Source organism: Pongo abelii, chromosome 3 (assembly GCF_028885655.2).
Source record: "Pongo abelii isolate AG06213 chromosome 3, NHGRI_mPonAbe1-v2.0_pri, whole genome shotgun sequence".
In the NCBI taxonomy this organism is placed as follows: Eukaryota; Metazoa; Chordata; class Mammalia; order Primates; family Hominidae; genus Pongo; species Pongo abelii.
The window spans coordinates 119,863,561-119,878,071 of record NC_071988.2 but is presented as its reverse complement, the minus strand read 5'-3'; the positions used below and the strand labels follow the sequence as shown (position 1 = coordinate 119,878,071).

At 32.7% G+C, this 14,511-nt stretch overlaps 1 protein-coding gene across 14 annotated transcripts in view; it reads right to left on the bottom strand.

The window, feature by feature from the left end:
- Positions 1-14,511, bottom strand: part of RAP1GDS1 (Rap1 GTPase-GDP dissociation stimulator 1) — a 182,473-nt gene that overhangs the window by 44,871 nt on the left and 123,091 nt on the right. For all 14 annotated transcript variants that reach the window (XM_063723544.1, XM_024245976.3, XM_024245972.3 and 11 more), the window contains one exon: positions 4,740-4,868. In XM_063723544.1, the coding sequence (XP_063579614.1) occupies positions 4,740-4,868 (129 nt within the window). The remainder of the gene's footprint in view (positions 1-4,739; positions 4,869-14,511) is intronic.

Sequence of the window (14,511 nt, the reverse complement as noted above, 5' to 3'; positions counted from 1 at the left end):
GATATTTCCATGAGTCAATAAAAGTACAGAACTTGTTAACAGGCAAGAAAGCTCACTCTGAAAGGAGAAACATTATTCTGGCGCATACATGTTCCACTCCCGTGTTGATGTATATAACCTAGCTATTACATGGGCATAACAGACTCATGATATAAACTCGAGAAGTCTTAGATAAACATATTTTTCTTTTATCCTTTCTTTTTCCAAATGGGATAGGGCAGTAACCACTGAAATTATAGTTTGAACCTGGGCTGAACTAAATTAGCTGCATATTTATCTTTTAACATAGACTGGGGGAGACTAGGCTGAATAGAGGTGGTCTACACAGCCTCTCAAACAAATCTGCTATCTTAGCACAGCAACTTGTATCAAAGTGTTTTCAATGGCTTATTTTCTCTGTATACCAGAGAAATCAGCAAGGTAGACAAGGTTGTCTTTGCAACTCTTTACTTACCTCTTTTCTCTCCTACTAGGCCAGGGCTCCCTCAGTATACAGTGCTCTGCTTTTGTCCTCAAATTATTTTTCCTTATTTGTCCAATGAAAACTCCCTGATGTGGTTTGGCTGTTTGTCCCTTCCAAATCTCATGTTGAAATGTAATTTCCAGTATTGGAGGTGAGGCCAGGTAGGAGGTAATTAGATCATGGGGGCAGGTCCCTGATGAATGGTTAGTACCATCCCCTTGGTGATAAGTGAGTTAGTTCATGTGAGATCTGGTTGTTTAAGAGTCTGTGACCTCCCCTTTCTCTCTCTGTCTCCCTGTCTCACCATGTGACACGCCTGCTCCCTCTTCACTTTCTGCCATGATTGTAAGCTTCCTGAGTCCCTCACCAGAAGCAGATGCAGGCACCACACTTCCTGTACACTCTGCAGAACCATGAGCCAATTAAACCTCTTTTCTTTATAAATTACCCAGTCTTGGGCATTCCTTTATGGTAGTGCAAACGGATTAATACACTCCCATTTCCCAAGTGTCACTGATATTACAGTATTGATCTGGTCATTCATATTATTATTCATTTAATAATATGTGGCAAGCACTATCCATTGAGATACTCAAAAGAAGCACAAGACTGGAAAGTATAGAGGTGGATGGCTGATAACTTCGGCTATCCTAAAGAGTATTTATGTTTAAAAAGGGTTGGTTAACAGAGTTGACCGACAAAGCTATAGGGCAAATACTTCTGCTTATTTCTGGGGTTTTAGCTTTTGAAAAACCTTTCACTTTTTTCCCAAATGATAAAATGACTGGATTAAATATTAAACCATTCCCTGCCTTTGACTCTTCCAACAATACTTTTGCAGGTATCTCTGAAGTTCACAGGGCTCAGTAAAAACACTGCTTAGTGAGAAAGCACAGGCTGGCATGGTATACATTATGGAAACTTTAAAACATCAGTTAGCAAGTATATATTTATTATGTAAGAAAAACTTTTATAAATACTCAGCAAAGCAAATATAATCACTGAGAATTTCTGACATATCCATTAAAATTTTTAATTGCCTAATGACTTTAAAAGTTGAATAAACCAAATGTTTTGATTAAACTTGAGACAAGCTATGCCTATTATATACATAGTAAAAATAACTATAGATACTAAAATCAGAAATTAAACTATTTGAACTATCACCTAAAGATGCTTTGTGTGAGAATTCAAGTTCTCTTTTAAAAAGAATGTACATCAAGAATTATTTTTCTCTAATACAAAAAACTGCTTTCCAAATTATTTATGAATAATAGAAATCCTATAATACTGTATTTTTCAAAAGCCAGACAGAGATCCACTAAGTCATGTGATCAGTTTAGGATCAGAGTACACTGAATATGTTAAGGACAATAAGTATTGTTTAGTTTCAGGTGTGTAATACAATAAGTGGTGATATGAAGATGTATTTCTTATTATGGGCCATAGTCAAAAAGTTTGAAAACTATTGCCCTAATGTGAACAATTTGGAATCTGGGTTTATGCAAGGCACTTTTGGAGAAATGTTAGTATATTTATATTATTATAATGTCTTAAACACACAGTAAGAGTTATACCAATATTTACATATTGAAGTATCTGGGTTCAAATATGTAAGTTATTTGTCTTAGAACTCTAAAATACTTCAATATTCATGTGTTCGTAACTTAGATAAATGAATTTTCCTCTCACAGAAGCTCTTGACTGTATGTATGATCCTAAATTAGTATTACTAAATAAATCACAGGGTTGGGTTAACTGTAAGTATTAGGCCCAGTTTACTTCATAGGGGTGCTGTAAAGGTGAGTAAGGTTTGATACAGATCCAGGATCTTCTTTTACTGTAAAATATAAGACTCCTTATATGGACATACTACATGGAATAAGTTTCTTAAAGTTTTTAAAAAAAGACTCCTGTAACTCCTATGACTAAACTCAAAGCCCACCCTCTTCCATTACCACAGTTCTTGTTACGCTCTTTTCACAAGAGGCGGTAATAATGACTAATACTTTTCCTTGACTCTCATTTGAGAAGTGGATGATGACTATTTATTGGGGTAACAAACAACAACTCTCTTCTCACGAGGTCAAGCAGGAGTTCTGCACAGTTCCTGATGTTGAAGCATTTACAAGATTTAGACACAAAACCATAAAAGGGATGAAATACTCCTCAGCAAACAACTACAATGATATAAGTTCTTATTCAGCACACCCTATCCAAAGATTACTGTAATTTCTTTACTTGGTACTGACTTTTCTTTAAAGTTAGGTGAGATAAATTTCATTAATCTTTGCTTTCTTCTATGTACTCTCCTAAAACTTCAAAAGGGAGGGCCTTAACAGGGTGGAGGATGATTCTGTTGCAGTTCATTTTCTAGAGCACCACTGTCCAACAGAAATATAATGAGAGCCAAAAATGGAACTATATATATAATTTTAGATTTTCTAGTAAGATGTGCTAAAAAAGTTAAAAAGTAAACATTTTAATATTTTATTCCACCCAATATATTCAAATGATCATGTCAACATGCAAACATATGAAATATTGGTGAGATATTTTATATTTTTCATACATAGTGTTTGAAATCGATTGTGTATTTTATACTGAACACATCTCAATTGAGACTTCATATTTCAATGCCCATTAAGCCACATGGCTGGTAGCTACTGTATTGGACAGTGCTGTTCTAGAAACTGCTCACATTAAAATATAACAGCAAAGGACCTGCACTCTTTGATTTTCATAAAACTGAAGGCAAGTGAAGAAAGATTTGAACCAATCATGTTTCTGTTACACTATCAGTATCGGATTATAACACAAACTCCTACATTCCATTTTAATCACGGAAAAGAATAACTTTGTCAAATACTAAATGAATGTACTTTTATTCTTGGTCTCACTTGAATGACAGAAAAAATGTGTTAATTAGGCTAGTATAAAAAAAAGCAGATGAAGAGAGAAGATGAGAAACATTCACAAATACTAGGATATGACCCACTGAGTAAGAATGACTTTTACTAAATAACTTTAATAATTTCTATTCCCTTTGCTTGGAAGACAAAATAAAAGTAAAATGTTAAAATCAAGAAGAGCTTTCAGTTAGAAAAACCAAGATTAGTGACTTTGTGCTTTTATTTATAAAATGTGCTATGTAACAGAATTGATATATTTATTTGTTGTAACTATGGTATTTAGCTATGACAAAACACCATTTCATTTCACTGTGCCCATAATAATTTATTATTAACATGATTGTGGGGTAGATTCAGACTTAGAGTTGTGAAGGAAGACAAGGGGGGGAGGTGGGGAAGAAGAAAGAAAGGGTAATCCATAACAAAGAGAAAAATGAAAAGAGGTGGAGGTACTGAGGCCATCCTCCTCCTGTGTTATGACTAGGATGTGTTTCCAGCATTGGTCTGGTTTTGTTTGGCTTCTGAATTTCAAGGATTCCACAGATTTTGTTTTCTAATACTATAACACATATATTCATAGAAAAAAGTCCTCTGTCATGTTTTGAGATTTTATGAAAAGAGGATGAAGAACCTTAGTCTAACGTTAGATTCCTCTTTACCCAAGAAGCATGCAATTTATATGAAATGTAATAAATTTTCTTTTCTTGAGACAGGGTCTGGCTCTGCCACCCAGGCTGGAGTGCAGTGGCATGATCTCGGATCACTGCAACCTCTGCCTCCTGGGCTCAAGTCATCCTCCTGCCTTGATCTCCTGAGTAGCTAGGACTACTCGCACAAGCCACCACACCCAGCTAATTTTTGGTAAGGATGGGCCCAGGCTGGTCTCAAATTCCTGAGCTCAAGCAATCCACCCACCTCGGCCTTCCAAAGTGCTGGAACTACAGGCACAAGCCACTGTGCAATACATTTCAATCTTACTTTTACCCGCGGACATACAATTGCCATCCCTCATGTAAAAAGATTAAAGTCAAGTGCAGACAATTGTAAATATTCAACTCTATTACATAATGTACAATGTGAGCTTTAAACATTAATACGTAAAATTATTAGAGAAATAAAATGCTGTCATTATAAACAATGCAATCATAAGATCTAATTGGATTTACTTTTTAAAATATTGATGGAAATATCTCAAATGCTTCAAAAAATTAATACAATCTAAATGGATTTCTAGCTTCTTAATATCTACAGAAAAATTTATTGTAAGCACATTAATAAGTTAATTACATTTGTGGTTCATGACTAAGACTTTTGTAAGCACATTAATAAGTTAATTACATTTGTGGTTCACGACTAAGACTTACCAAGTTCTGCTAAATTACCAAATGCAACAAGACACATTTCTGTAAGAGCTGCATTTTGGCAGTGGATGCCCAGTAATTTCACTAAGGTAGGAATAACACCCATATTGATAAGCTGAGCTTGAAGCGAATCTGTAAAAACAAAAAACAACAACAGAAAAGAAAGTGTTGACATGTCAAATGAACATTATAAGAAGAAAACACCTCTTATTTTCCCTATTGGAAACTCAAAGTTATTTAAATTACAGTAATAGAAAATAAAGTCCATTCATATGATTGTCTTGAACATTTTAAACATTAGTTCAGAAGAGTTTAGTTTTGAATCCTTTGAATAACCAAAAGGCATTTAGAAATAAAAATAGTTTGAAGACTATATCAAATCATTAGTTTTTTAAACGGGGTCTTATACCATTAAAAAGCAGGCTTTTAATAAGTATAAACAAACATTACCATTAGTTTTTGAGTGAAAAAGTTAGAGTAACATTTGCATTACAGGAAATCACAGAATATGAAAAGCATGAGAAAAGTAGCAAGTTTAATAAAGACCAAGAAAGAAAAAAATCTTAGAATCCTTTAAAAACACTTTTCATAATACAAAATTAAAAGTATTTAATAAATATACAAAAATGATTGGTTCTGAATATTTGCAACCAGAGCGTTCTTGATGACTGCTAGGAAGAGATGTACCAGAAAAAAAAAAGTTACCTAAAATATTTTTCTTTTTAAAGTTTTATTTAATTATAGTGGCAGATCATCTCAGTAAGAGAAAGGAAAGTTTGGCTTAGAGAGGTGAAGAGAATGAGATTAACATGGCCTTGTCATCATTACTTGCCTTCATTTTCTAAGAAACTAATTGATTTTGAAGTACTAAACATGCCTTGGATTTCCACAAGAGTTCTTCATGGACAATAATAATAGAATACCTGTAGCAAAGTTGAAGGTAAATGAACCAAAAATGAAAACCAAAAGTACTGCCTCTTAGAATAAGCTAAGAAAGACATACAAAAAATCATATGTTTATGCAAAACACTATAACTGGCCATAACTGGTTCATCCAAAGATACAGAAATGCTCTTCAAAAATTTTTTTCTCTTTAAAATGATATGCCATTTTCAAGCTAATAATTTTCCCCAAATTCTTTTAAGTTATTTCTCTTTGTAATCTAAAGACAAAACTCTTTCTTACAAAAACACATGTTCCTCATAGCTCCAATCCCTTGGCAGGGTTGGCCTGCTAATTTTTTTTATTACTCTTTATAGTCCTTAATCTATAGATAAGGAAGCAGGTGGGTGATTTTCAGAAAAGAACATACAGAGTTGAGCTATCTCACATGCCAGTTCATTATTGCCTGGTGGTCTTTGTTGTTAATTCTTCCTGCTTTTAGAGTGAAGTATGAGGAGATAGTCAACAGAGGCTTAGTGTCCCTGAAAACTGATGACTGGCTAATTACAGACAATTATCTGGTTTGGTTGTGGGAGCCCATCTATAATAGAAAGGGGCCTATTACCAAAATAAGAATAAAAAATAAACATGGAAAAAATGGAAGTTTATGTTTACAGTTCAAATACTCTAATAAAACAATTTCAAATTTTGTAATGAAGTTATGAAATCTAAAAGGAGATAAGAATTAAAATATACTCAACTAAGTAATCTGTATTTATACTTTTGATGTTACTTTTTTTCTGAATATGAAATTTAGCAATAATTCACAACACTTAAAGGTAAAATACTTGCACAATAGTGTTATATCTATATTATATTGGCAGAATAGTTGCATTATGGTTATAGTATTTGTAATAATCATGCACCAAGGAGCTTTCCAAGTTAGAAATTATTTAGGTTACTTACCAATAGATAGGGCTCTTTATTAGAGGGTCACCTCTGAAGATCTTTGTTCTTTAGCAGTATTTTTATTTATATATGTATTCATTTTGACTACTTTGTCAAATACTGCAGAGCTGATGAATCATTAAATTTCAGGTATGTAAGCGTGAGCACTAGCGCATGCATTGAATGTGAGTCAAACTCCACTATATGTCTGCATATATGTAAGCATCACACACCCCCTCAGTTCTGTTGGTACAAACTATAAAAAATCCAACAGTCCAGGGACATAAGAGGAATAACACATTTTATGGAGAAGATAACAGAAGAATACCACTTAGAAGATAATGCTCTTCATGTTCTGCTAACTTGGCATATCTATCACTTTTCTGGACTGCTTTTACAATGTTACAAATTTTGGTTCCAGGTAAAAGAGGGGTGAAAAGTAAAGCAATGTTATAGCGTTTAATACAATCTTTGGCATACAAATTGAAGCAGTAATATTTGAAATTGTGGCAGATTGGGAGAAAAAGTTAGCATAGCCAAATGGCACATTGTAGGTATTGCCATAATTCATGAAAATCATGTTGCTTCATGAAAATGTGTCTAACTACCCAGGAGCCAAATTCATTATATACTCACATACAACACACATACCACACAAAAGAGAAAAATATATAGCCATCCAGTTGGATGAACTCATTGTGGACCAACTGGGTGCTCTCTTTTATATCTACTTCTATGATGCTAACTAAAACAATAATCATACTCAAATAATTCTAAAATTTGTTCACACTGACTGCAGGCCTGCCATTCTACTTGTATAATGAAGGTCCAGGGGAGGAGAGATTAAAAAAAAAAACACTTTTACAGAAACAGGTTGATATAAATTTCCATTTTATGGACAAAGAGGCATCCTAGAATATGGTTCTCAAAGTGTCCCTGGAACCCTTTCAGAGAATCACAAAATCAAAGCTATTTTCATAAAAATGCCAAGATTTTATCTGCTCTTGCCACTGTGTTGCCATTTGTACCAATGGTAGGAAAGCAATGGTAGGTAAAACTGCTGGCACTTTAGCATGAACACCAGCAATGGCACCAAATTGTATTAGTAGCCATTGTTTTGTTCACCATCACAAATAGTAAAACAAACTGCTATTCTTTGCAGCAATTTTTCTGGGAAAATATTTTTCATAAAAATGTTATTTCTGTTAACATATAATAGGTTTGTTATTTTAAAATGAAATACTAAATAATTTAAAATATTTTCTCCATTTAAATTTCTAATTCACTAAATATTGACAGATATAACCCAAATACACAAAAAAAGTCTTCTAGGTCTTCTATAATTTTTAGACATCTAAAATCATAAGACCAAAATTTAAGAACCAGTGTCAAAGGACTACCTAATTAAAAAAAAAATTTTTTTGAGAATAAGTCTCACTCTGTTGCTCAGGCTGGAGTGCGGTGGTGCGATCTCAGCTCACTGCAACCTCTGCCTCCCAGGGTCAAGCACTTCTCTTGCCTCAGCCTCCCGAGTAGCTGGGATTATAGGCCCCTGCCACCACACCTAGCTAATTTTTGTGGTTTTAGTAGAGACAGGGTTTCACCATGTTGGACAGGTTGGTCTTGAACTCCTGACCTCAGATGATCCACCCGCCTCGGCCTCCCAAAGTGCTGGGATTACAGGTGTGAGCCACTGCGCCCGCCGGGCTACCTAATTTTTATAAGAGATTGGGAGGTGAGTGGGAAACATGGTAAATATTCTGAAGTTCAATGATGTGCTTAGCAGAAGTGATAACAGGAAAAAAATAAGATAAAAGCTTGGTAGGAATCCTAGATTTTGGCACTCTGATATTTTCAGAGAAATAACACTAAGAAAGCTCCTAACATCTCATCATGCTTATTTGAAAAGAAACTCTACTTAAGCCTAAGAGATTATTCCAGATTGAGTCTATCTATTTCAATTACTATGTAGATGTTACAATTCAGTAGGTGGCGGTGCTGTTTTTTGAAAAGATTAAGTAGGGGTCCTGTTTGTGTAGGATAAGTTGATATTCTTATTGACATAAACAAATGATTCATTTGATCATCTTTTTTGTTTATTGCCCAAAGAAAACTTGCAAATGTTTTTCAAAGGATAATAGCTGACATCCATGATATCACGAATGTTATCAGGAGTATGACTTTTAAGTGAAAGACAAACAGGAAGAAATTCTGAGAACCAGAAATAGTTCTTGTTCTCTAGATACATTAGGGAGATTAAGTGAAGCAACTCTAAGACTTCTGCCTCCCTCAGTGAATATCAGCAACTCCAGGAGAATGTTATCAGAGCTCAACAAACACAGCAATTCACAAAAATGTAACCCAGGCCCATACATAGCAAACACTTATGTGTGAAAGACAGTCTTTAGACAGCACAATGTCATAAATGTCCGAAGACTCTGTTTTAACTGCTCCTGACACACATCACAGACAAACACTGACCAAATACAGATTTACGAAATTACATAATATCAAAATGACACAGGCCCTACATGATCTATGGGAAGGAAGAGGAAGAAAGGCACTGAGGGGGTGCAATACAGATGCATATACAAAGAGATATAAGGCAATCAACGCATGCGCTGGTGTGAACACTTACCTACCTACATTTGAATTTCAATGGTTCCAAGTTCTTCAGGTCACACTCATGGAAACTCCAAAGAATGGAGATCTGGAGAGAAGATCTCAAGTTGAGGAACCTTTTCCCCCCTGAGTTTTAAGTTTAATGTTTAAAACATTGGTATAACTAGATTATAGGTCCAGAAAAGTATGCTGAGAATTCCAGTAACTCAACTGAAGTTACTAAAAATAAGTTTGTTAAGAAGATTATAACAGGTTTACCTTATTCCTAAGGCTCTTATAGACAATGTTATAAGATTATTAAGCTTTTTGGTAAACAGAATTTAAGAATGAAATTGTAAAAACAAGACAACACACAATTCAAAATACAGTCTCTACATTAGTACGTAGATATATTATTCACAGTATAATGATATGATATTGCCATTTACAGGCTTGCATTAAAAATCCCATCTACAGTCAAATGAGTTGAGCATAGTTGAAACAGTGAAAGCAGCAAATAAAACTCTTGATGAAAAGTTCTAATACAAATTGGCTAAAATCATTTGGGCATAATAAAGACTGAATAAAACTACCTTTGACTTAATGACATCTGTATTTCCAAAAAAGGATAGGAAAATTAAAAATTAGAAATGATACAACAGTGAGGTACAGCTTCAAGTTCCAGCAAGTTTTAGCTCTATTATAACACTGGAAAGTAAACTGACTTAAATATGGCTACCAAGAGGATGATTAGTGGTTAAAAACTTTATATACTCAAATGTTTATAAAGTGGAGAACTTTATTCTAAGCCTAGTGTTGAGGATATAAAACTAGATTGCTTGCATGTGTTTAAAATTCAATTATTTTAAAGCCTTCTTTACATCAAACCTGCATGTGTTTTGCACCCAGATTGTCGCTTTAAGCCCCATTATACATTTCAATGATACATAGAAATTTCAAAAAAAAAAAAGCCAAGATTCATTAATATTGACAATATTGGAGGTTTAAAGCAATACATTTATACATTTCTTCCTAGATGCTAACAAATAAAAAACTAGAAAAGATAATTCTAAAGTTCTGGGTTCTGAAAATAAAAATTGTCTCTACATGGCAAAATTTCCCTTTTGTAAAAGTTTTAAATATAAATGGCAAAATTATATGCGTGAGATTGATGTAAAACAGAAGCAACAACAAAAAAATGCCAAAGCAAAAATCATGAGATAGTAAAAATATTTTATTATTCTTAAGAAACTTTTCATTTACTGTTCTCAATACAATGACAACTAGAGTGATTATGCCTTAATCCAGTAGATAATTTTTTCCCATATTTACTCCAGGTTAATTATTTGTTACAGATCAACTTTTGTTACAATGAATACTGCTACAAAAAAATTCTATAGATATGTTTATTCTGATTAAAGAAAACTCTATGCTTTCATCTCAGAAAAAAACTGGTCTTTTAAGTTAAATGTGCTCTTTTTTTCTTTTTTAAAGAGGACTACTGCCAGCTGTTGCTTAAGTAGCATTTATTAACAGAAACCAATTTAGTCTCTGCTTTTATACAGCACTGCTGAGATAAAGACCACATCTACAGTAAGTATAAATTTAAGCCTGAATTTTTGTACAGCAAGTTAAGCTAATGCCAAATTAATTTATATCCCAACATGTGTATCTTACAAACATATGCTTAAAAACATAGAAATCTCTTCTTTTACAAAAGAATATATTAGCTTAAAAAAAAACTTTTCTAGTTACCATGGGGCATTATTATAATTTAGTTTTTACAGTTTAAAATTGCACAGAAGTTATTTGCAAGGCACAAATTCTGTTAACAAGATACATCTGCATATCCAAAAGCATTTCACTTTCCAGTTTTTCAAGTAGGACTTAAAAATTTTTTAGTAAATAAAACAATATAGGCAGTACAGTGTTAACTGGATTTTACTTATAGTTAAAAAAACAAGATTAATAATCTTTATAAAAGTTAATTTACACATGATACTTTTCTGGTTTCAGCACCTCTCTGAATGGACTTTCTAAGTAGCCTAAATTAGACATGCAAATACAGTTATCTGGCTAAAACCTATTATTTACCTCTGATTTTAGCCTCAGCTTTTGGAAGGCCAAACAGCTCAATGCTTACTTCAACATCATTTCTGGAACCTAAAAATTTGTTCATGATCAATGATTATGTGCCTCATATCATCATATTTCAACTAGTATAGGAACACTTACAGTAAAGACCTGGTCTTTCAGACTTGTTACTATCTGAATATTTATTTTTAAACATAGGTAAGCATTTCATGTAAAGAGAAAATTTGCCTATATGCTTTATATGTTGAAATTCTATCAGTTGAAATGTAAATGCATATTATCATATTAAAATGTACCAATAATTAATGGTGATATACATCTTGTAAGAATGAAATCAAAATCAGAAAACCAACTTTCCCACTTCAAATTTTCACAATGAGAAAAATCTTGAAAATAATATTTGATAATGGCTATGATTAATCCTCAATCCAGACATAAAGCAAATAAAAATGAGAAAACCATATTAGAGAATGACAACTCCAAACATATTTTGCCCCTTCACTGCCCTCAGCTAAGTGGGCATCTATGTGATACTATGATATTAAATGCATTATCATAATCGCAGTAGCAATCTAGAAGCTAACAATGCTGAGAAAGTATTATTCCTGTAATAATATAATGCCAAATATTAAGTATTAGACTACTAAAATTACTGACAAAAAGACTATAATAATTTTATTTTTCTGAGATAAAATTTCAGCTTCTTACATTCAGAGGTTCATTCTCTAATGGCCAAAGCTGAATATAAATGCCAATACTTGACCATGTGGAATTAGACCAAAATGTGCATTTGATACACCTCTACTAAAAATCAAGCTCTCAGCCTGTTCATTAAGTAACAGCATTATTATATTAATAGTCTAGGAAGATTATCACTAAAAGCTAACCTGGTCTAACTGGTCAAATTTAATAGGTTGAATTAGCAAGAGGCACTAGACTAACTAACTGCTCTATTCTTTAGTGAAACAATTTGTTTAAAATAACACTTGTGGTAGAACTTTATGAAAGCAACCTTCTTCAGCAAACTGACTAGAAAGCTGTTGGACAAACAGCAAAAATTCAGAAATTTTTAAAAAAGAGAACAACAGTAAATAAAGAACAACAGTTAGTATAATAAAGAAAGAATAAAAAAGCCTAAGTACTTTTCAGCGGCCCAATAAGTCTTCAACACACTTCACTTAACTCACTGGAGTAAAAAGTGACAAACTGGGCTTCAAAAGATGTGAACTTAAACATACATCTCCCATGTCTTCATAAATACAGGGAAAAATAAAACAGAAAATACATGTAAGGTAGTATGATGGAAAATTAGTTTCATTAAAAAAGACAGTATCAGAACAAGGATCTCTGAGAAAGAAGAAAAACTTTAAAAAAGATAATAAATTGCAAAGATACAATTTTACCTGTTACATTTTGTTTTGTTCTTTTTCCTTAGAGTAAGGCAAAAATAATTTACTATTTAGGAAATATATAAATTATTAATTAGCTTGTAACCACAGTAAGTAAATTTTAAAAACAGTTCTTCACTCATGTGAAGCAAATCATTTTTCTAAACATCTAACATCTAGGAAATGCTATTTTTCACCTGTAATAAAGTATTGTAATACTGAAACATAAGGATAAACATGCAGCTCAGGCCAACATGCTTTTTAGTTTTTAATTACGAACTAAGAAATTGTTGCTATTGACTGAAATGAAAGTAGCAGCCAAGATTAATTACACATTAAATAATCTTTAATATGGGGAGAAGAAGTATAGGCCTTTTTTAAACAAGTGAATTTAAATAATGAGCTTAATATTTAAAATCAGTTGTCATGCTTCAATAATATGCCACAGGTGTTACACTTCCTAAATTACATACATGGCCTCCCTTCAACCATAGCTTAATTATCATCAGCCCATGTGGCAAATAAATATAAGAATTATCACGTAGGTATCTCAGAGAGATTTCAGAAACTACAAAAAAAGAGAAATTAGTTTTTCAATAATGAGGAGTAATTAAAATATTAGAAAAATCGGCTCTATTTGTAGAAATCATATATACACATATCATACATGTATATATAAAATATAGGTCAGATGAAGAAGCCTAGACTGCGTATGTTAATAATTTTAGAAGATACTTTTTCCTTTCCTGATGGCATCTTTCAATTGCCTGTACTTTTCTCTCTTATGGCATAGCTTATGTAAAATAGTAACTTTAGTGTTTAATGCTTATCATTTACCACTTTCTTTAAGAGTTATAATAGAATTTTCCCTCTATTTGTGTCTCTAGCACAACAATACTAAGAGAAAATGTTAAACCCTCAATTACACTTTCCATGAGATATTTATTGATTAATTACATCTACTTACAACAATGGTGACTACCAATAGATTTGTCAACAAGGTGGTGTTCTGGTCTTTAGTGCTTTGCTTTAGATCGCTGGTTTGTTTCTATTCAAACGTGCAATTAATTCAAATGTACAAATGCAGACTCAAGAAGTTTGTGGATCACCTATGGGAAATTTTTAATTACAGATCTGGTACTTGTTACTACCAGTGTGTTTTCAATGCCCCTTTCTGCTGCCACCATGTACCGTATGTAGATAAGGAACATCAACTAACATAGTGGGAGTTTGTAATGCTTCTAACTTATTTAATGAAGCAAATGCATTCCAATAACATGTTTCTCTTCCAAGTATTGAATTTGCTAATGAAAATTTTAGACAATAATAAGTATCCAGAAAAGTCAATCAATGAATATTTTCCAAACTCCTATGTGCTAAAACAGTGTTATATTTCAAAACAGCTGGATGACTGAACAAAATTTTCAGTCATCACTGCAATGTTTTGGCAGTGGGTAACCAAAGCTAGGAAACAGATAACTTAACAAACTAATGAGATTAAAATACCTACAATTAAAGGTTTGAGTTCCTTGGATTATAGAATAACTAAAGTTGTAACAAAATGAAGAAAAAAATAGCAAGTTCAACACATTCCCTCAAACTGAATGTCAAAGTGTCAACAAGCTTTTCTACAGCCATAATTGTCAAATATTCAGGCTATTTTCATGAGCCACAGAATCAAAGAGTGCTTTTTAGCCATGTGAAAAACATGTATATTTTTTTCCAAATGGATAAATTTAAACTGATTTTTACTAAAGTTTTATTTGTGCTATTTAAATATTATTTTATTTATACATTATTGATACAACTTCTTTGGCTAAGCAATTATAACTTTTGCTATTCAGATTTTTCTACACTTACCT